This window comes from Pagrus pagrus, assembly GCF_965226575.1.
Source record: "Pagrus pagrus genome assembly, chromosome: 8".
In the NCBI taxonomy this organism is placed as follows: domain Eukaryota; kingdom Metazoa; phylum Chordata; class Actinopteri; order Spariformes; family Sparidae; genus Pagrus; species Pagrus pagrus.
Window position 1 is genome coordinate 8,761,994 of NC_140192.1, and position 23,909 is coordinate 8,785,902.

Consider the following 23,909-nt stretch of genomic DNA (forward strand, 5'->3'; position numbering starts at 1 on the left):
AGGAACATCCAATTTTGCCTGCACTTACTGGCACTGAAACTATTTGGCAACACGGTGAAAATTCGTCCTTGCATGTGCACCTCTGAACATTCATAGCGTGCATCTGCTCACTGCGATTAAGAAGTGAGCCGGACAGCATTTGACCTGGATCATCTCCAAACCGTCTCGGTCAGTCTGGCTGCTGCAGCACCTGTTGCCAGAATGCGCAGCTCGCGTGTTACCTGGAGAAACACTGGGGGAATTTTGGCTGTGTGATACGTGCTCTTACTGAAGCCCTATCCATGTGGACATACTGGATACCTGCACATGAAATGATTTCTCAGCATCATTTTAAATGCATTTCTGTAGAACCGTTGTTTGGTTATGGAAAGCTATTACATGAATGAAATGCCATTTCAGTTGCTAATAGTCGAGCATTGGCTATTTTCATTAGCTTAGCAGCTCAAACATTCATAACACATTTGATGTAGCTGACATTTAATGCATGTTTTTTTTCTGGGGGTTTCGCCATTTTGATTTACGTAGATCAAATAAATATGAAATATTTTTCTGATGAGCAGTGATTAATAGGAGTCTTTTTTTTTCATTTTTTCACTTGTATTTCTGCAATATTTTCATGGCATCCTGTCAGAGACATTGTTTGGCACCTCATTAGGGCACTTCTTCTTTCTTTGAGTGGGTTTAGAGTAGGGTTGGGCGACCGTTGTTTACGAATTTGACGCAGCATGTCCCCTCGTTGTTGTCGTAAGGCAGCAGTTGCATATTAGCTCACCACTGTAGCCGCTGTCGACTGTGGACGATGGCATCGTTCATCAGCCCAACCCTAGTTTAGAGTAAAGCAGCTGTAAATACTACCACTGGCATCTAAGTGAGAGTGCCAGCTCATCATGTCTTCTCCACACCCTTCTTCTTTTCTGTCTTAGGTCAGAATAGTTAATTGTCCTGTCCGCTGCTTTTTAAAATGCACTGGTTAGGGAATGATGAAATCAAAGCTTCACCAGTTAATAATCAGTTAAGTTTTGGGGGAAATGGATAACTCAGTGGGTAGATTTGGCAGAGAAGTTTGGTTTGAGGGCATTGGCTCAAGTGCCATGTGGTGTGAACATATTGTTCTTTCTGTCTTGCTGTTTTTAGTGTTGTAAGCCATTTTGGCTTTTCCTAGTGAAGTAATTCTGGTGCCAGTGCTGGTACCAAAGCAGCCAAAATATTATGTTACACAGATTTTGGGTTTAAATCAACCCGGATTGTTTTCTTTGGGAGAGTAATTTGGACTTAAGTGCATCCAAGCCATCCCATTTGGCCTGAGCAATCATGGCCAGCAGCCATTTTGGCATTCTGATAAGTAATTTACGACCTCAATAGTTTTTTAGCCGTTTGTCATACATTCTCGGTTAGTGCTATGCCTTCAAGTCATGGTTTTGTTGCACTTTGTGATGAGGAGAGGCGAGGAAGCAGTCTGGGTACGGTAAGTGGTTTTCTTGTTTAGTTTGGCGTTACTAAGTGAGAATCACACCACAGAATCGGCGTGTCTTGATAAGATGCTGCCACAGCTATGTGATAACATGTGAAAACTGGATCGGTTACATGATCGATTACAGCGATATTATAACTAAATTAGGGAAGCATTTTGATAATATTCACACATCAAAGACTTATTTCAGCACAGCTATTGTTTATCTTATGATGCCATGTTCAACTTCAGATTTATATGCTAGTTTCTGCAAAACCACAACACAAACTTTAAACTTTGCATTTCTTTATGTTCCAACGTTACATTTGTTTAGGTTGAATTTTTCTGCTGACACAACGCTGTGCTTTTGCTCTGGTTAGTCTTAGGCACAAAAGCCAATTTGTGTCATGTTTTGTGTTTTAGATGGCAAAAAAAACAGGCCTGTCTTAAATATAATTTTTTTTTGTTGCAACAAACACAGCTGACAATTTCCCCGAGGTCTCCTCAAAAATTTCCAGTGGTGTGATGCTTACAAATGTTGAAACACAGACTCAAACACACAGCTTTTGAGTCCCCCGATTTAAACAAAACAGGCTGAAGAGCTCTTTTCACATCAGTCTATCCTGCTGCTAAACCAGAAACCAGTGTGCTGCTAAATGAGACGAATAAAACTGTATCATATCAGACAAGCAAAAAACCAGGTGTCTGAACTGTACCGTAAATTAATTAGTAAACCACACCGAGTTTTTGAGCTCCATGTCTTTGCCCTCAGGCTTTTCGACTTTGTATTTGTTCACAGACTGTAGCAAATGTCTTTATCTCCTTGGGTTTACATTACCTCTCTGATAAGCTCTCAGACAAACTGCTGATAGGCAAACCATCAAACATTCGGACTGGTCTGCCTCCTCCTCTCGTTAAAACAGCCTCTGGTGGTGATCTAGCCCTGGTCCTCCTCAACAACCGTTAAAACATCTGTAAACACGAAGCAGCCACTGATAGCACGAGCAAACACACGCAGTCTGTGCCTTTCTGAAGCTTATACCCCTGTATGAACTCCGATCCTGACACCTGCTTCCTGTACACCCTAAATGTCCGATCTTGTTGATCAGGTCAGTAACCGTAAACATTGCCCTTCTGAGGTTGCTTAAAACCATTTTGCTGTTCCACTCTGGGATCTAATAGAGCCTTCCTGAAATTCTGCGGGTTCTTCTTTTTATGTCTGTTGTCGAGCCAGCCACATAACAAGCCCAGAGTAGACGTTTGGAGATGCTCCTATGTATTTAAAGGCTTACCAGAGCGATTATAGCCAGTGGTAGTCGTTTGTCTTGCTCTGTCCTCACACACAAACGCACACACTTTCTTTTTCTCCCCCCTCCAGCATTTCCTGTGTGGCTGTCTATGTGTCTCAGGAGGACTTGTTCCTCAGGCCCGTAAATTGATCCAGCTTAGTGAGGCTGTGTGCTCGACCACAGAGGTGGTAACCAGTGGTAGAAGTACAGAGGTTTGGTTTCCATCTGGCAGTTTCATCTGCTTCAAAAACACACAGTCAGTGTCTAAGCCCTGAGCAGCGTACTTGGGGCCTTGTATGGGAAGTGGTGTCTGTAATGGAAGGATAGCTCCACAGACGCACATCCTTGGTTTAACTAAATTGATTCTTAAAGGTTTATAAGCAGCAGTGCTGACTGATGAGTATTACAGAAGAAGTCATAGAGAGGCGATGTGAAACTTGAACTTTCTGAAGTAAGAAAGAAGAAGAAGAAGGAAAATCCAGCAGTGACCTGCAGTGCTGCTTTCTTCTCTCACACATCAGCACCTGATTGTTGCTGATTGGGCTATTTGTCGACTTTTCCCGACTTAAAAATCGCAAGAGTTTCCTTCTTGTCATTGCAGCACCTGTCTCTGATTGGCTACCGACCAATCACCAGTGGAGCAAAATCAGACTGTGATCTTGTTATCAAGGTAGTTTTCAGACGATTGTTGAAACAATCACCTTACTATGTAAATTCTCTATACGTTAACGGAGGCGCTCTCTGTTGGAGGGTTTTCTCCACTGTAAACATTGCAGAAAACCCTGCTTACCTTCCCAGAAACACAGAAGTGAAGATACGGATAAAGAAGTATAAAGGAGAAACAGTTATGATCACATTACAAAAGTCTATTTAGGCTTTTTGTTGACTGTACAATGTAATGGCCAAAGACACCATTGACCTTTTGGATTAATTTCCTATAACTGTCACTTTTACTATGCTAATAATTTTGTCTGCCACGGGCACAAAATCTCCCAGGAAATTGAAGCTGGCAGCCTGGCACCGGTGCTATCCACTTTCATATCTCCATTTTAGTCTTAATAAATGAATAAACTGATGTTTTGTCCGGTTTTGTTGGTAGTTGCTACTAAGAGATGAACAGGCTGTCTTTACAACAGCGGCGCCAACACTGATGGAAGGGTGAGGATAGAAAGCATAAGGTCAGACGCCCGTGCTCATCTTTATTCCCTCTCACTTGGACATAATATGACATAACTAAGCCAATCCTGTGGGCTGTAATGCTATTAGAGGAGATTAGCATCATTAGTTCTGGCTAATAAATCGCTGGGACCAGAAAGAGCTGGATGGGTCACTGCATGGTTAACGCACAGCAGATTGTGTCTGACTAGACTTCAAAGCCGTGAGCGCTGATAGGAGTCATGAGGATCAGATGGAGCGAGCGATTGTCCCAAACTTTACACGGGGAGAAAAGCCATAGGTCCTGTTGTGTGACTGGGAGGAAAGGCAGAACGTATTCAAGGAATCTGGACAATGGCACTTTGATATTCTTTGTCGGTTTTTGTTTTGGAGGTGCAAGTTCAATGTGTGCGCACTTGTGTGCATCCGCGCACGCGAGTGTGAGAATGCTTGTGCATGTTGGCAGTTATTTATATCACCTGTTTACATTCCCCTGTTTGTATCTTGTTGCAGTATCTCACCTTTCTCCCCCTCTCTTCTGGCCCACTTTCTCGCCGCCTTCTCCGGCTCTCTCGAATGCCACATTGCCTCCTGGCTCGACATTTAACCTCCACTGTTAAGCTCTTGAGCTCAGTTTAAAGGTTTAATGTTTTTTTCCCCCCCTTTTAAAAAATGAAACACTTTTATATGAATAATGAAGAAGTAAAAAGAGGAATTGTGAAATAACTTTTGGCCCTCTTGTCATTACATCTCATCTCATCATTCTTTATTTTCCCCCATCGTCCAAGAAGCGTTCCCTGTGGAAGACAAACGATGCCGTCCGCTGCGCTCACATTAACACTTCTATCAGTGTGTGTTGCAGAAGCGTGCACGCGTGCGTGTGTGTACGGGCAGTGGAGCAGGGACATAATGTAGGACTTGGCATGTGCAGACTGACAGGCACTTTTACTCTTAGCACAGCATTAGAGCGAGCTGCCAGTTTCTCCATCTGGTTAACAGAAACACCCACACACACACTCACACACACACACACTGATGGCGATGTGGATCATCTGGCACGTGTTGTGCAATGGCAGTCAGAAGCTGGAGCTGAACAGTAGTTCCAAATAAGTATACTTAACTGTTTAAAAGCGTTTTGTCTGCCTCATCAAGAGACGAAGCGACACGACAGCTTTACCTTAAAAAAATGCTTCATTTAACCCTTCCTGTTGGGATTAAATTGAGGCTCGCGGCCGCAATTTGGCCTTGATTGCCTTGTTATTGTGTTTACCGTGTCCGTAGAAAGCACAGTACAAGCTATGTAGGTGAAGTGAGCGAGGACAACAGGTTGTACTGTTCAGCCGCCCTGTGTGTGTTCTTCTCAAGCTAAGGGCAATCAAATCAATTATCTGCTAATACCAGGACGAAGAGACACTTTCCAGCCCATGTTCCTAATGTTCATGTGTCTTTCTGTTAGTGTGTAAAAACTCAGTGAAAACCTGCAAACAAACGGTACACGCAGATGTAAGGGATGATCAAGTTCATTTATGTAATGCCTTTAAAAATAAAACAAAATTGTGAAAAAGTGCTTTACACTCAGGAAACTAACCACAAACACGCAGGTTGGCACTTAACGTTTCTGCAAACCACTGTTCACATTTGTACGCGTCATAGGCTACGTTCTGTATCGACATTTCTACAAAATGTGTCATATTATGACCTGACTTTCATAACCAGAGGTGGAGAGGATGGGGTTTGAGATACAGACGAGAAGGCTGACAAGGTATTGACCGCAGTTCAAGACTGCATGTCAACATATTCGAAGCGTGACACTAGTAGATGGTTTTAATGAGACCTCAGTACAAATTTCTTGTTGTGTTATGTTTAATGAGAAGCTGGGATGTCTCCAACCTGGTTTGTGGCAACAAAACCAAGTGTTTTTAATTATAATCTAACCAGACCATGAGCACAGCATTGTCACAAGACGAAATTTATAATTGAACCCAAAGAAACAAGAAATGTTAAGTTTTCAATAAATCCGTGGTTTGCATGGCATCGTGTACACTGCCCACATTTATTCTGCCGATTGGATCCTTCTGCTCTCATTTTAGATGTGAAATACCAGAGTTTCAGTAGTCAAGTCTGTGGGGTTATTAGTTCACCAAGAACTTTCTACATGTTGAATGAGGGTAGGAAATGCCGAGCTTTAGATGCAATTATACATTTAAAAAGGTCTAAATTTCACAACTGAGTTTGTCTCATAGAACTAAATTCACCAGATGGACGAGATGGAAGTGTTATTTTCCTGGAAATCCAGAAAGTTATGTGTCATCCAGCGTTTAATGTCCTCAGGTATTCCTGTCAATGTGCTGAGCTCTGCTTGGTTGTGAAATATCAGTGAAACACATAATTAAGTTTATCAGCATAGCAGGTCCAACTGATTTTGTGCCTGTCAGTGACTGTTTCTAGTTGAAGCATGCATAAAGAGAACAGTAAAGGACCCACGGCTGGACCCTGAGGGACACCATCGACAGTGATAGCTGGGACAGATAACGGGTCTCTTCCAGAGGCTGTGAAATTTTTCTCGAGCAGAACAAGTTTTAGATGAACTGCAACATATCAACATGACTCATGTCTAGAGCTGTTATGTGGTCTGCTTTAAAAACAACATTTTTCATTAAGGGAAAAATGTCCTCCAATATTTGTCTGTTACATGCCGACATAAATTTTCATCTCAACGACATTTCTGTTCTGCAGCCAAAGAAATCACACATTCACTCCCTCTGTTGCCATCTATGTCTCTCTCTCTCCTCCTCTTCCTCCTTACCTCACATCTCCTCTCTCCTCACAGCAGCCTTTTGAAGCGTTACTAACCTCAACACTAACTTAAATCCACAAATGAGCCGGAAAAGGTGGTAATTCATAGCGTCATAGCCGTCATTTCCCTCGCGCCCCTCATGACAGTCGAGCATGTCACAATACGGTGACTGATAAAGCCCGGTCTCACCTTTTCTCGCCGCCTTTTTAGTGCTGTTTGCCAGATGGCGCTCGCGCCTGGGAGAAGAGTGCTTTATTTAGGCTTTTTAGTGGATTTTAAACCTTAATGGCTAAAGCTGACATTGAGGTAGATAAGTGGTTTCCTAGCTCCTCAGTATGGACTGATGAAGACAGGATGTGAAGCTAAGAGCTGTTTATCAGTCTCAGCTGCACACACAGCGCATGAGGACCAACAGATACATGTGGACAGCCAGGATAAGGGCGCGCGCACACACACACACACACACACACACACACACACACACACACACACACACACACACACACACACACACACACACACACAATTAGGTTTCTTCTTCCAGCCAGAGGCTCTCAACGGCTGATCATTTGATGGCAGCTGGCAGGTACAGGCAGGATCTAGCTTCAGTTAAACTTGTTTTTATATAAGTACATGTAGAAAATGGGGGGTAAGGCCCTGCAACAAAATTACCAGCCTATGCATGACAGGTAATTAACATCTATCTGTCAAGAAGTTGCCCTCTGGCATGTGAACCGGTTACAACTTGAACAGTTTTCTCACCATAATGTCTCAAAAAGACATTATTAAAGCAAGTTGTAGCAGTAAGCCTCAGGATATCAGAGAAGAAGTAAGAGGAGAAAAACGACAGAGAGACAAAAGAAAGATATGGGTGAGAATTTGAGTCTCTCCAGGTGAGCTGCCAAACCTTTCACCTCTGACACACTTCAGATTCGCGAGCATCCGTCACCGTCTTCAGCGATGAAAACGATTTAAACTTTAAATGGCTGCACCTTCTGACCTTTAGTTCTTTATGGAGAGGTTAACTGTCAGAACACACCGCCTGTGTGCTTTCACGTCTCCTCCGTCCCGAATAGGACAACAGCTGTGAGATGACATTCAGACACGTCTCATTATGCAAATAATTGCACACGAGCAACAGTTTAAAGGAGCGAATGAAATCGTAGCAAATGATGGGAGAATTAAAATCGACCGACTGACGCTGCACACGAGGAACAAAGTGATATGAAAATGCAAAAAAAGGGATTGCGCTGTCTGGAATGTCAGGTTGCAAGGTGTTATTTTACTTTGTGTGCAGTCTCTCCTGCTGTACTTCAAAGCTCTCCTTTGCATCCAGCGTCTGCATAAAGCTCTTTCATGGTGGCAGCTGGAATTCGTTGGATGGGGGCAGGGAGAGAGGGAGGGAGGGAGGCCGGGTTGAAATAGCAAAGCTCTGGGAACCACGACAGTGTGCTGAAGATGAAGGGAGGGAAAGCAGGGAAAGGTGGGAAAGGGGGAGGGAGGGAGGGGTTGAGAGCTGGAGGCACAATGGTGTAGGAATGCAATGACTTATGAGGTTACACTGGCATCAAATAGAAAGCGAGCAAAGTAATCAAAGTAATGGTGCACAGTCTGTGTGAATAAATGATGACTGTTTGCAGCCTGGAGTTTTGGGGCTTGTTTGTTAGGCTGTTTTGTTGCGGTGGTTAGAAGTGTGTTTATGTTAACGAGGGATGCATGGTGGCCGGGTGTGCGCAAATGTTGCTCACATGCAGATGTGGCTGTAGTATTTCATCGTTTTTTAAAGGAGGATTAAGCAGTGAATCTATGTGGAGACAGTGTTGCTCCAGTCTGGCTTTAATTCCTCGCCTTGTGTTGTGAAGCATGTTTATGTTCTGGGTCTGTGTGTGATTTATGCTGCAGCCAGCGCTGGAGGAGGGCGGTTAGAGCAGAAATCAATGATACCTTCAGCTGCTTATTTATGGTTGCACCAAACCCTGGGACTCTTAGCTGGATGAGAAACTGGCCCTCCGACAAGGCGGAGGGAGGCGGCGGGGGATTGGCAATGAGGAGTGACAGGGTGCCGAGGGAGAGTTGGAAAGGGCTGAGTCAGGGCCTCGGGGTGGGGCAGAGGAGATGGATCTGTGTGGTGAGATCTAAAGGTTATAAAGGCACGGGGACTGAAATCTGATGCAACGTAACTCCATCTTTCAGCAAGTTGTTTTTTGTTTTTTTCTGCTCGCATGTGAGTCACAGGTTTCACATGTAGCACGAGTCAATTTTAGATTTAACGTAAGCTGCAGACGGAAAATTATCCTCGTCCGCCGCCAGCACAAAGTGTCACCGCTGCTGCACATTACATGGCTCTCATCCGGGCTGTGTGTTTTTCTCGTGGCAGGTGGCAGCTACAGGTGGGTCGTAACCTCCATCGCTGAGAATACGTGCTGCTAATGAAACGTATGAATTTATGTAACAGCTCTTTGTGCATAAAAAAAAATACAACAATACGCACAATGTCCAAAGCACACAGCGAAAACATTATGTTGACAGTCACCTTGAATGTTTCCTCACTCTTATCTTGTTCAGACTGAGTACTTGCTCGTATCAGCTGTGAAAAACAGATGTTTTTTGTTTGTGTCCATGAGCAGAAGTCAGTGGGGATAATGAGGCTTAGGTGTTATCAGTGTTATTGATAAATCGAAATGCCTGTAGCTTGTAGACATCGATAAAGCTGATCAATCAACCTAATTCGATATCAGTTCCTCCCTACGATCCTTACCTTTCTTTGTTCTTCTCATTGTATTTCAGCTCCGGTTGAACCACATTTCACAGAGTGCATATCGAGGGAACAGGAGACATTCCGATGTTGGTGGAGTCCAGGCAGCTTCCACAACCTGACCTCCCCTGGAGCGCTCAGAGTCTTCTACCTTAAGAAAGAGTGAGTGTGACAGCCCCGCTCTACCAGGAGAAGTCGTGTGGTGCAAGTCCCAATAAAAAACGCCAACCAACTGTTGTTTCTGTCTTTGCTTCTTCTTCTCCTTCCACTTCAGCTCGCCCAACAGTGAATGGAAAGAGTGTCCAGAGTATAGCCATTCAAAAAGGGAGTGCTTCTTCGATGCCAATCACACGTCCGTTTGGATCCCCTACTGCATGCAGCTCCGCGGCCAAAACAATGTCACTTATCTGGAAGAGGACTACTGTTTCACCGTTGAGAATATCGGTCAGTAACAACTGTTTGTGCCACATATCCTCATATAAACAAAGGGAATTCTGTGTTGCATTTCCATTGGAAACTTGTGGTTTCACACTTGTTTTGCGCATGTGTTTTTCAGAATCTTTACAGACTACCGAGTAAATGTATTCACACAGAGAACGCCATGTGAGATAGTTGATTTCCAAGAAATGCTTCCTGCTGCATATCAGCCAAACCAGCAAATGTCACATGCTTGTCAACATGTGTCAGATAAACAGTGTTTTAGTATTTTGATCCGTCAGTCTTTATCAAGCGGGCCGGTAGAAGATGCTGATGCGCCGTATTATCACACGGCAATCTCAAATGTTTGCTGATATTTCTTCCATGAAGAAACCTTTAGTGATCAGAGCTCCTCACGTGTACATATTGATTATCAGCATGTTTTTATCTCAATTACATGGATAATGTCCTCTTTACCACAGCGAGGTGTAGAGTAAAGAGGCTATTGATGGATGGTCTGTCCATTCATGGAGGACTGGTGTCCAAAGCAAAAGTGCAAAAGCTATGGGTTTGGATTTTTTTAATTTTTGTGTGAACATTCATAGTCCCCAGATATCTGTCTTAATGTTTTTGGTGACCAACACTGGGCCAAAAAGTTCCACTTCTACCCAAGAAATATCCATTTATAATCACTCCATCATTGCTTATGGAGGAATCAGCCAAGTGTGAATAAGTGCACACATTTTTTAATGTAATTGAGCAAATTTCCGTGAAATTTGGAGAAACACCCTTTTAGTTTGGTCATCCTCAAGGCAACATTTACATGTTTAGCTCCACAAACGGTAGAGCTACGACTAGTGTAGTCATAAATATGTTGGTTATTTCAACAGACACTTAAAGGGGCTCTGTAGAACTTGTGCTTGAAGCCGGTCGTTAGTTTACGTTAGCGGACTCCATTTCTAAACTAACGATAGCTGCTGTTGCTCTCTGTTAGCAGAGCCGAGAGAGGCACTGAGATGAGCCCCTCGAAAAAACATAGACTGCTGCAGGAAATCTGACCAGTGCATCACAAAGAAATCCACAGTCCAGCAGCATTAGACAATCCACAGGCTTTCTACACATTATTACATAGAGCCCCTTTAATAACTGTGGATTATAATGAACAATACATCCATTTTTTACTTTTTCTGCCGAGATCTGATATTCCAATATTTTCCAACTCATTTTTGAGAACTCGAATGCTGGAACCAGTATATGCACAAGTTTTTTCCTGTAGTGGAAATGACATATTTGCCTATTTTTACTCTGGGCAAAATAAGAAAACTACTTCAGTTCAGGTAGCAAATTGAAGTCATCACATTGGCCTAACAGTTCGCAGAATTGTATTATGCATCCCTATTTTTTTTGTCTTTTTTTCTATTTAAAACTAGTGAGTACCAGTTTGATTTTACAAAATGATTGCTATCAGAAAGAAACTGAACAGTAGCTCTGTACATTTTTTGCGGTTCATCAACTTATAAGACATACACAGAAGATTCTTTTGTGTAATTATAATTATTTATTTGTGAATCTAGACATTTTAAAGTGCATTCAAAGCCATCACTTAATTTACGATGTTTAGAGATAGAAATCGCTAGTTTTTTTCTTTCTGTTCAAACCGAACTTTTGCCCTTTTTCCTGGCAGTGCGTCCTGACCCACCAGTGTCTCTTAACTGGACCCTTCTGAATATAAGCCCCTCTGGCCTAAGTTATGATGTCATGGTCAACTGGGAGCCCCCTCCCTCTGCAGACGTCGGGGCGGGGTGGATGCGCATCGAGTATGAGATCCAGTACACAGAGAGAAACACCACAAACTGGGAAGCAGTAAGTCGTCTGTCTTTTACTTGCTCTTAAAATGTCTCTCTTCCTCCTTTGTTGTGTGCACACACACACACGGTGACATGTCCTGACACATGTCAACACGCACCTTAAAGCTTTACAAAATGCCTCCGTGCGCGTGCACAAGCTCACACCCCTGCACCCTCTTTAAAGTAAACTGTAGGTAGGTCGCACAGGAACAGTGTCTTGTTTCCTCTCCCCTCCCCCCCTGGACACTCATGGCTTAAATGCAGTGAAGCTTTGTTGGCAAGGCGGTAGAAGTCTGAGCAGGCCCTGTGGGAAAACACAGCCTCTCTGAAGGAAGTGAAGGGAGGGATCTGTAGGTCAGAGGCCATGGGACCTTGAACAGGCTCATATTCATTACAGCCTGGCCTCGCTGTCTGACAAATGCAGCCTTGGAAACCGTTTTAGAGCGCTTCATTATAACAGTATGTCCTCTGTCTAATGTATCTGAAATGCTTCCACAATTGTACCTTTGGAAAGGTCACTATTACAGGTACCAAAAATAAACATGGACTCTTAACTGTTCAGCTCCCGGTAGCTTCAGTTGTAGCTGTTTCTCGATCATTCTGTGATTAATGAACACATTTTTTAATTCCTTCCCCGGGTGATTGTTCTCTCTCCCTCTCTTTCCTTTATGTCCTTCTGTACTTCAGTTGGAGATGCAGCCGCACACCCAGCAGACAATCTACGGTCTGCAAATAGGAAAAGAGTACGAAGTGCACATCCGCTGCAGGATGCAGGCCTTCACAAAGTTTGGAGAGTTCAGTGACTCCATCTACATTCAAGTGACTGAGATCCCCAGCAAGGGTAAGGTCACGGGTGGAGCAAACAATCTTTTGGTTCGATGCAGTAAATAAATATGGCTGGCCTGTTGCTTTGTTAATGGCAGGCAGACTGGGTTCACCACCTTGAACATCGTAGTTGTGGATGATGAGGATGGGGTTCTGTTTTATGTTGTCTTTCAGACTCTAATTTCCCGTTCACGCTGGCTCTCGTCTTCGGGGTTCTGGGCATCCTCATACTCATCATGCTGATTGTCATCTCTCAGCAGCACAGGTAGGAACGGACTCTCTCATTCTTTCCGTGCACGCACACCGATACTGTCCAAAAATATACTGAACCTCCACTGCATTAACAATGGCGGTAACAAGCGGGACATGTTCTCTGCAAAACTCACAGCGGGTTGCGCAGTGCTAATACTGACAACTGTGAACAGATTATCCTCATCATGCCTGCCTTGTCGTTGCAGATTAATGATAATTCTGTTGCCACCGGTTCCTGCACCCAAAATTAAAGGCATCGATCCAGATCTGTTAAAGGTACATTTATGTCTGTGTTGTCATTCTGCTGTCAGACTGTGATTATTCTTAGGTGAATCTACACGTTTGCATACTCGGTCTTAGCTTTTCACAGGTGTGTCTTTGTCATGTATAAAGACATTTTATAGTTAAAGGGGCTCCTTGTAACAATTTGTAGTACTTTACATGTGTTAATCACTTTTTTTATAGTCCATGTGTGAGCGGATTGCAGCTTGTTGTGAAGAATGAAACCACCTAAATGGTTAATATAACTGCATTTCATCTGTAAACATTACTTGGATGGCCATATTAAATTCGCAGCTGATGTTTATTAACCTTTACAGCTGCTTAAAGCGGAACCGACAACTTTTCAACTTTCCCCCCTCTGAGCATTTCCCTGTGGTAATACTGTTGGCTACATGGCTACCACTAACGGCCTGGCTACTGTCCAAAGCGAAAAACAACCAAATGAATCCCGATTTGACCTGGAAACCCCAATCCCAGTGCTATGAAAAAAGACAGTTAAACACTGTTTAATTGTATTAATAAGTAGGCAGGTTTTTCTTTTTGGAGAGAATGTCGGTCTTGATCCGTCTCGAGTCCCGGTGGTTCGGGGAAACACACATCAGCGAGATAACAACACCGGAGCGCCCTCAGTCGAGTGAATACTTTGGTTTCTAACACCTTCTTTGCCTCCTCCGAGAAATGTGCCATTTATTAGTGATGGTTATTATAAAGTGTTAGTGAAATAACATTACCAAAGATGTCAACAGTGTCACCACTACATAGTTTATTCACCACAGAACAATGACAAGTCTATTTTTCAACTATAAAATGTCCCTGTGAGTACAAATCTTACACTATCACTTTCATTGGATTCTATTTATTGAACAAAACAAATATCAGCTTATTTTTAAATCTCATCTTAGTTTTTTCATCCAGTCAGACTCTAATACTTAAAAGCTGTGCGTATTATACCCTACTTTAAAGACACAGTGAGTTATATTGCAAACATCAATAATTTATTGAAGCGAACATGTGGAATTGTGCTTTGTTTATTCATTTTATGAAGTCTTTCGTAACCGCAGTTTTTTTTTTAATTACATTTCCATTGTAATTTTAATTAAGAACAGACACTGCTGGGCATCCATTTGTCTCAGCTGGCGGAGGCATTGCGGGCCACGTGATCGTCACATCACCCACTGTCTCTCTCACACTCGCAGCCTGTTTACCATTTGTGTCAAATATCAAATAAAAGCAAAACATGTCCCGAAATAATTTGAAAGCAAACACTCTTGTTTTGTGTCGGTAAACAAGGACACGAGGACCGCCGAGGGATAATAAGATGTGAAGAGGGTCTCGGTTGTGTTGTGGGTGTATTATTGCCAGATGATGTGGGATGCATTTAACAGGCAGCCTGTTTGCTCTTTAGAAAACAACCTTACCCCTGAACCTCAGGGGAAAAAAGTCCTGATAGGAGCAAATAGAAAAATGATGCTGCTGTTTCATGGCCAGACAAAGGGAAACACAAAGAGAGTTGGGTTTGCAGCTGAAATATGCACATTAGTCACAATGTTTTGTCGAGAACAAGACATGGTTTTATTATTACATGACTCACAACATACACATTTGTGCTCTTGCAGAAGGGGAAGCTGGATGAGCTGAATTTTATCTTGAGCGGTGGAGGTATGGGTGGCCTATCCACCTACGCACCGGATTTCTACCAAGACGAGCCATGGGTGGAGTTCATCGAGGTGGATGCTGAGGATGCAGATGCTGCAGAGAAGGAGGAAAACCAGGGCTCAGACACCCAGAGGCTGCTGGATCTGCCCCAACCTGTCAGCCACCACATGAACATAGGGTGCACCAACGCTGTCAGGTACTGCATAAGATCTCATAAAGCGTGTTTTCATGCTGCCAAATGGTTCTCAAAATATGAATCCCCGTTCTTTTCCTGTCTCTCCTCCAGCTTCCCTGACGATGACTCAGGTCGTGCCAGCTGTTACGACCCAGATCTGCACGACCAGGACACCTTAATGCTGATGGCGACCCTGCTGCCAGGCCAACCAGAGGATGGAGAAGACTCCTTCGATGTTGTAGAAAGAGCTCCAGTCGTGGAGAGAAGCGAGAGGCCCCTCGTCCAAACCCAAACTGGGGGGCCCCAGACTTGGGTCAACACAGACTTCTATGCCCAGGTCAGCAATGTCATGCCCTCTGGAGGTGTGGTGCTGTCTCCCGGCCAGCAACTCAGAATCCAAGAGAGCAACTCAGCCACAGAGGAGGAAGCACAAAAGAAGGGAAAAGTCAGCGAGGACAGTGAGGAAAAGAAGCAGAAGGAGCTGCAGTTTCAGCTGCTGGTCGTGGATCCCGAAGGAAGCGGCTACACCACAGAGAGCAACGCCCGGCAGATCAGCACTCCCCCTAGTACCCCCATGCCCGGCAGTGGGTACCAAACCATACACCCTCAGCCAGTGGAGACCAAACCTGCAGCCACAGCTGAGAATAATCAATCACCTTACATACTTCCTGACTCTCCCCAGTCCCAGTTCTTTGCCCCTGTCGCAGACTACACAGTGGTACAGGAGGTGGACAGTCAGCACAGTCTGCTCCTCAACCCGCCTCCCCGCCAGTCTCCCCCTCCCTGCCTGCCACATCACCCCGCCAAGGCCCTACCTGCTATGCCTGTAGGGTACGTCACCCCGGACCTGCTGGGGAACCTCTCACCGTGAAATGACAATGCCACTTAGGCCTTTAGGTTTAAGGTTGATTGACCAGGAAGTCGCCCTGCGGTCACAAAAGCCTTGTTTCTACCTGATTCCCGCTGGAAACCAAATAACTCGCAGCACACAGTGTGGATGAGAGTGTACAGGTGGTTGTTTTCAGAAGGTGGTGAAAGGGAGACGTGAAAAGCTACAAGCTTACATCTGCCCCATCAATTAATTTGATGCAGAGGCAGTCAAACGTAAACATCAAAAAAACCAAATGCACAGTTGGCTCATACACACACACACACACACACACACACACACACACACACATAACAGGCCGAGACTGTGATTGCAATGAGTCAAAAAAAGCATTAGCTCACTGCTAAGCTGCCTTGGATCGCATTACACGTGTGGCTAATTGTGTTTAGAGCATTTTTGGAGTCTTAATCTTACAGAGATGTCAGCGTATGATTGATTAGGATAAGACAAGCACATAGTAGTCATGTATTTCACACCGCATCGAGAAGAAATAGCTGATGTCGTTGTTCATACCTCTTGCTGGCAGAGGTGCTTTGCCGCTCGATTGTGACTTATTTTATATTCTTACATTTCTTATCTCATCGTGTCATCTTATTAGTACTTAACTAGAGATATATTTTTGTACAGAAAGGCATTAGCTAAAGGAAAAAATCCACCCTAAGATACAGTTGAGAACTATGCAGTTTTACCTTGCATTCCTGGCTTCATTTTGTTTAACGGTGTGCTCGTCAAATTTTCCTTAATGCGTGGCCAATGGCCGATTTAAATGATGTCAAGATATTTTTTTATCCAGCGCCACAACAGAGTTTAATAGAACGTGTACTTTCGTCTGACATGCACACACAGAGACTTGAGTCGTAGACTATATTCGCATGGCAGCCATCTTGTGGCCATCACGCTCGGGATGGGAAGCGCAAGTGTCCTGTGGCCGTGTTTCTGGTTGCAAGTCGTATAAACGCAGGGAATGCGACAGATGGGGGTTGCGATTGATCAGAAATCAGAGAGGCAAAAATAGCATCAGCCTCCCAACATAGAGTAATACTTTTATAGCTCGTTCCCACCTTGAGGGGGACATTGAAAGGCATTCTCGGAAATGAAGGAAATCACTATCTGAAGTAAAAAGAAGAGACGGGGAGTAAAAGGGAAAATATAACATTTCATCATAAACTAATCCGAGAATACATCGAATATGACAGACTTATTATACATGTCGTACAAGTACAAGGAAATATTTGTTCGGATTCATTCACAGCTGGGAGCCTCTCAGTACAAACAGTGCAGTGTAGTACACCGAGCACCACCAAGTGCCTCACGTTGATGTAGTTATTTAGCCGAAGGGAAGAGAGTCCACACAGGTCTCACCTTCACAAACCAGCACTCACTCACCAAACCTGTATGAGTAAGCTTTTTATTGGAGGGAGGAGGAGGAGGGGGTTCATTCTTCTCATGTTGTTAAAGACAGCAACTGGAACAAGTTGAGAGACTGTGAAAGTATGTAATAGCTGTAATTAGCTTACATTTTATACTTATTATCAGCCAAACACACCGCGTTGGCAATCTGTGCCTGCGTTTTCAGCTTGCCATGTCTGTGCCATAGAGTGCGTCATAAAGAGTAATTTTTTGCATTGCTCTGTACTGCTATGCATCAGTGAATTGGTGTAAAGCCTCTCTGCGTGCAAAGAGTGCACGTGTTTCGCCTTAATTGATATTCAGTTTGGCCTTTTTGACATCGTCCTAAAGTTATGAGCATAAAAATCAGTTGCAAGGGTGAAAATTTTAAGAGGCCACTAAACCGTAATTACAACACATTTCCAGTCTTGCTTGTTAAACTGACTGCTGTTTCCGAGCCAAAAATGTTAACCGGGGCAAGTACTTAAAGATCCAGAAGATCTGGTTTGACAGAGCATCAAATGCATAGATACATGCAAGTATATTCCCCCAGAATACCTGAGTCTGCTCATACTCTATGTGTGTAATGAGGCGTTGATTCCTTGTTACTCTGCCCGCATACTTTTATTACGATAACTATATTTAGGTATTGTGTAGGCAAGGTATGTAGCTAATCAATTATTTAATCACATTAGCTTGTAGCATGAGCTCACCCTTGGTTTATTGGCAGTGTAACATAATAATTTGAAATCTGCATCATAGCGGCCTGTGTGGGTGAGCGGAGACCTTTTGAAGAGACGCTCCTCCAGTGTGTTCATCTGGTGAATTCTATCATAAAGGCTTTGACAATATGCCTGTGACGTACACGCAGAAGCATAGCATGCTGCATACAATAAGCTACCCAAGCGTAGGTCAACAGAGGTTGTGCTTACGTGTGTGGTTTTGTGCTACGACACAATGAATTTTCTCTTGAATAAGTTTATGAATGTGTCGAGAGCATTATCACAGCCTTACATCAAGGCAGCCTCTGAATAGCCATGTCGCACCGTAAACAAAACGTGTTTCGCACCATGCTACGGAAGCTTTGAATCACCTTGTTTGGAAAATCATCCTTGAGATAAGCAAGCAGGCGGATGACTACAGAATGGAGGTGAATGGAGAAGTGAGACAGAGTAGGTCTTTTGTATAAGACAATCCCTTGATGAAGCGAGACAAAGCAAGAGCCATAAAAAGAGATGTTTAAAAAAAATAAATGTGAATATGACAGATATGTGCCATTTCTCTCCTTGTCTCTCTTTTTTTTTTTTTAAGCTCAGTGTTCTGTTGTTGTTGCCTAGTACTGATGATACCAGCAAGTCAATGCTGTTACGGAAATGTCTTAATATATTTACTAGTGCTGTAAGATTACAAGTATATATTTTTATGTCATTAATGTTACTAATCACGATGTATTGCTGCTCGGTACATGTATTTTTCCTGCATTTGGCCTTACCGCGGTGGGAAGGGGTCATTCAAGAGAGTGCAACGATCATGATTGTGTACAAGTGTAGATGTTTGTGATAAAAACCTGCAAATTGGATGATACCGATATCTGAAAATGTCCCGTTGCCTGGGAGATACGGAACGGTGTGATTTTTGTTTACTCATCAGTAGCGACGATAAAACAATTTTGCCCCCAAAGTCGTTCAGCAATGCAGTCGCCTCGCAGTGCTCATCCAGCATTCACAGTGTTTACACCCATCCAAAGATCCCCCAGACGGCTCTCTGTGTATATGAAGGAAGTGCAGATTATGGAAAAGCACTGTTCAGGTTGTGTTTCAGTTGTACCGTGGTGATTGTGAATGTGTGCAAACTGGAATATGCAATGCAATTAACATATTGAGGAAAAGTTGTAAAAGCTAAAAAAAAAAAAAAAAGAGGTAAATCACTGAAGGTGTTTTTTTTTAAGGTTACAGCTTGGAAGATAAATTGGGAGGTGCTTTTTTTGTGTTCAAGCTTACTGTACAGGTGTTTACTACATTGTGTCTGCGATTTCATTTCTTCTTCTTTTTTTTTTGCCAGTTCACAATGAGCTCATTCTTAATGTGGTGTAAAGGTTTGCGACTGTTATTTCAAGCTTATAAATGTTACAGACACTTTAGAGCAAGCACTTTGTACACACGTATATCTGATGTTTGAAATAGTATTCAGATTTTTTTTTTTTTGTATTTTTGGACTTGATCAAGTCTATGAATGACCTGTTATTCTAAAAAAAAAAAAAAAACAGCATTATGTTTTTTATTCAGCACAATAATCAGACAATGAGGATCATTCGACATCAATAAGCTGCAGTTTTGTTTCTACAGAGTTTATGTTTATTACAGGACATATTTTACACTACCAGATTGATAGAATGATGTACTGTAATGGAGTATTTAATGTTTGCTATAAGATTTATGGATGAATAGAGCAGATAGATATAGTCTTTTATGAAGTCATATCAGAATATAGGCAGAGTGAAATAGTTATACTGTAACTCTACACTCTTACATTTCTCCCACTATGTGATTTTATTGTTGAAAAAGTGAATGGGCTACAGTGTTTTATAATGATTTATTTTGGCATCCAGCTTCTTGGTTTTGCATCGGTTCAAGGGTGGCTTTTGTCGCTCTGTTAAGCCTGGAAGTAATCTTGAGTGCTGGAATTTGTGCTGGTTGCAACTCTGTATCAAACAAAGAGCATTCAGCCTCACATTTTTTTCAGCTTGTTGGGAAAATACTTTAATTCTTGACTTGAGTACAGCCTGTACACATCCCTGTTTTTTTAAAGATTAAGTTCAGTGGCTCCGCTCTGTCACGGGTTATTTTTTGTCTAGTTTAAGAGTCGTCAGATCACCCCACCACCTGAGCTGACAACGGTGGATGGGGCAGCTTGAGCAATGTGTGCACTGTTATTCTCTGACATGTGTGATTCACGTTTATAAAAACAAAAATGTCTATATATTGATACATGTCAGAACTGGAAACAGCTGCATTGTGGTTGCAATTGTGGAAAAACGCAACACCATAGTTTATCAGTTTGTCATAAAATGATATGACTTGGCTTCATTTTTTCGTGCCTCAGTCATATTTTCAGACCCTCTTGACCTTGGAGCCACTGTCCTCGTCCCTGTTGGCTGCTGTTTTACTCAAGGCCAAGAACTGTGTTGATCTTTGATGATTTGATATTGCTCTCTTACCAGCTGAGCCTTTCTGGTGTTGTATAAGCTTGCAACAAGTTACACAATAAATGTATATACAGCATCTCAATCCTCTTGTCCATGTTTTTTGTCATCAGTTGCTTACAGGTTTAAAGGAGCGATTTGTAATATGGCCAGAATTTTAGCTGAAAACAAAAAAAAAAAAAAATGTTAAAATGAACTAACATTATCAACAGAGTGTGAAGAGACAGCAGTGCTGACGTCAATGGTCGACTCAGGATGTCGGCCGGGGCGGAAAAAATTAAAAGGGCACCAACTGTGCCTCGTGGTGCACCAGTGTGTAAAGAGGGTACGCTAAAGGGCACTTTGCCACATTTTCTCCATTGGAAGGACCCCCTAAAGAGCACTTTATCACATTTTGTTATTTTGAAAGGCACCGTAGAGGGCACTTTATCATGCTTTGGCTACCAAATCCAAGAGGGCACTTTGCAGAGTTTTTTCGAACATGTGGGCACCGTGGATTAACTCATCGTAAAACACACTTCATTCAAACTCTTCACGAACTAAATCCAACTCAACCAAGTCTTGTTTTTATTTTTCCATAATCACCTCTGGTTTGGTCGAAAGTCCTCAAAGATGTGAAAGTGTTCCAGCTTTATGCACCTTTTTCAACCACTGCTCACACCCGACTGTCGCTTCTCTCCCGCTGCTGTAAATCGCCTCTGTACTGTATCCCCTCTATCCCACTGAGCCATGAGCCAATTAGCTAACGGTAGCTGGCTACGGCCAAGGATAGCTAGCAGAGATCAGCAGTTGTCTGTTACTGTGTTGATATACTACCCTCATGTTTGGCCCGGGTATTTAAATTAAACAAATAATCTAGTGTTGGTGTTGTCAATGCAGAGGTAAATTAAACAGATTCGATTCGACTGGCTTAATAAGATCTTGTTACTGATTGCAAATTCAATTCAGTTTTAAATGCAACTCGGCAAACTTTGTTCACATGATCTCCTTAACTCACTGCCAACAGTGTCTATAAACGTACGCAGAGGCAGCACGCTGCACATTAAAGGTCAGCCCAGATCAGCGCTCAGTTACAGAAAAGGATGCTAATGAACAAAATGTACAGCCCACGGTGGGAGAGTTCAAATGCAAATGGATTTGTGTACGAGAGAAGGCAAAATAGGAATTGTGCGGTGGCTCTAGGGTGGAGAGTGAGCGCACTTGTTTGTGAGCAACACAGAGGCACTTTGTGTGTGTGAATGAGTTCACAAAGTGTGTGGTTGTCTCTCTCTCCCTCTCTGGCGCTGCTGGACTAAGTGGAGAGGAAACGGCCGCAGAAACAGTTGTGCATCGTGGGGAAAGCATATCGGACAATTAAGACAGAGGCTGTGTATTGCACTGCTCTGTGTGGGGCTGATTGAATCAGAGAGACAGACACTCACAGCTCTTCGTCTCAGGACATTGCAGGTAATTACCCATAAGTCACTGTTCCCCTGTATTGGATCTTCAGCCCAATTACGCCCACACAAGCAGTCCACCTCGGCCTCATTTATTACCTCCGGTTGCTTGTTGACCTTTTCAGACACACAGTCCAACAGGCAATTCAGATACATTAGGCCGAGCAGAGGGTGTTGCACTTGCACAAGTGTTGGCATAGAGAAATGAGCTTGAGATGCTCAGTCTCCATAGCACACTCGTTAATACAAGTACAGACAAACAAACAATAACAAACGGACAGATTATATATAGAACAAAAGCTATTTCCTTATTGTGTTTTCTATCTTCTACAGTCCATCATTAGTATCAACAGAACGGTAAAAGATGCGAACAAGTGTTTCATAAATCCAGAGTATGTGTATGCATGTATGTCACAGACCAGCTAAGGCTCAAGGTTCAAGGTTAATTTATTATTCCACAAACCATCTCTGTGCACCACTCTGCGAGATTGTTGATTTCCTTCCTATACGAGCTCTCATCGTTGTTTCTAATGTGGCCAATGATGGTGGTGTCGTCCACATACTTCACAACAGAGCTCATGGCTGTACAGTGTGAACAGGAGGGGGCTGAGCACACAGTGACAGTGTCTGCCAATCCAAACTGTCTGGGGTCTGTCTGTGAGGAGGTCCAATTTCCAATTTTGTGGAACTCAAGCCTCAGAGTGGTAAATTGTCCGATCAGCTTCATGGGTGAGATTGTATTGAAATCAACAGCATTCTGATGTAGCTAATCCTATTTTCCAGGTGTGTGAACACTGAGTGGAGAGCAGTGGATATGGCATCCTCTGTGGATCTTTTGCTATATACAGTATATATATATATATATATAGTACAGACCAAAAGTTTGGACACACCTTCTCATTCAAAGAGTTTTCTTTATTTTCATGACTATGAAAATTGTAGATTCACACTGAAGGCATCAAAACTATGAATTAACACATGTGGAATTATATACTTAACAAAAAAGTGTGAAACAACTGAAAATATGTCTTATATTCTAGGTTCTTCAAAGTAGCCACCTTTTGCTTTGATTACTGCTTCGCACACTCTTGGCATTCTCTTGATGAGCTTCAAGAGGTAGTCACCTGAAATGGTCTTCCAACAGTCTTGAAGGAGTTCCCAGAGATGCTTAGCACTTGTTGGCCCTTTTGCCTTCACTCTGCGGTCCAGCTCACCCCAGACCATCTCGATTGGGTTCAGGTCCGGTGACTGTGGAGGCCAGGTCATCTGGCGCAGCACCCCATCACTCTCCTTCTTGGTCAAATAGCCCTTACACAGCCTGGAGGTGTGTTTGGGGTCATTGTCCTGTTGAAAAATAAATGATGGTCCAACTAAACGCAAACCGGATGGAATAGCATGCCGCTGCAAGATGCTGTGGTAGCCATGCTGGTTCAGTATGCCTTCAATTTTGAATAAATCCCCAACAGTGTCACCAGCAAAGCACCCCCACACCATCACACCTCCTCCTCCATGCTTCACGGTGGGAACCAGGCATGTAGAGTCCATCCGTTCACCTTTTCTGCGTCACATAAAGACACGGTGGTTGGAACCAAAGATCTCAAATTTGGACTCATCAGACCAAAGCACAGATTTCCACTGGTCTAATGTCCATTCCTTGTGTTCTTTAGCCCAAACAAGTCTCTTCTGCTTGTTGCCTGTCCTTAGCAGTGGTTTCCTAGCAGCTATTCTACCATGAAGGCCTGATTCACACAGTCTCCTCTTAACAGTTGTTCTAGAGATGTGTCTGCTACTAGAACTCTGTGTGGCATTGACCTGGTCTCTAATCTGAGCTGCTGTTAACCTGCGATTTCTGAGGCTGGTGACTCGGATGAACTTATCCTCCGCAGCAGAGGTGACTCTTGGTCTTCCTTTCCTGGGGCGGTCCTCATGTGAGCCAGTTTCTTTGTAGCGCTAGATGGTTTTTGCGACTGCACTTGGGGACACTTTCAAAGTTTTCCCAATTTTTCGGACTGACTGACCTTCATTTCTTAAAGTAATGATGGCCACTCGTTTTTCTTTACTTAGCTGCTTTTTTCTTGCCATAATACAAATTC

At 43.1% G+C, this 23,909-nt stretch overlaps 1 protein-coding gene across 2 annotated transcripts in view; it reads left to right on the forward strand.

Annotated features, from left to right (window-relative positions):
- The window catches only part of ghra (growth hormone receptor a), a 31,726-nt gene extending 11,261 nt beyond the window's left edge, over positions 1-20,465 (forward strand). Inside the window, exons 1-9 of one of the 2 annotated variants that reach the window (XM_084359832.1) lie at positions 1,387-1,465; positions 9,479-9,608; positions 9,721-9,890; positions 11,548-11,726; positions 12,398-12,551; positions 12,710-12,800; positions 12,994-13,063; positions 14,686-14,921; positions 15,012-20,465. In XM_084359832.1, the coding sequence (XP_084215958.1) occupies positions 9,821-9,890; positions 11,548-11,726; positions 12,398-12,551; positions 12,710-12,800; positions 12,994-13,063; positions 14,686-14,921; positions 15,012-15,771 (1,560 nt within the window). In that variant the 5' untranslated portion in view covers positions 1,387-1,465; positions 9,479-9,608; positions 9,721-9,820 and the 3' untranslated portion in view covers positions 15,772-20,465. Of the gene's footprint in view, positions 1-1,386; positions 1,466-9,478; positions 9,609-9,720; positions 9,891-11,547; positions 11,727-12,397; positions 12,552-12,709; positions 12,801-12,993; positions 13,064-14,685; positions 14,922-15,011 lie in introns of those variants that run through there. The other variant, XM_084359831.1, reaches the window with a different exon arrangement.
- The last annotated feature ends 3,444 nt before the right edge of the window (positions 20,466-23,909 follow it).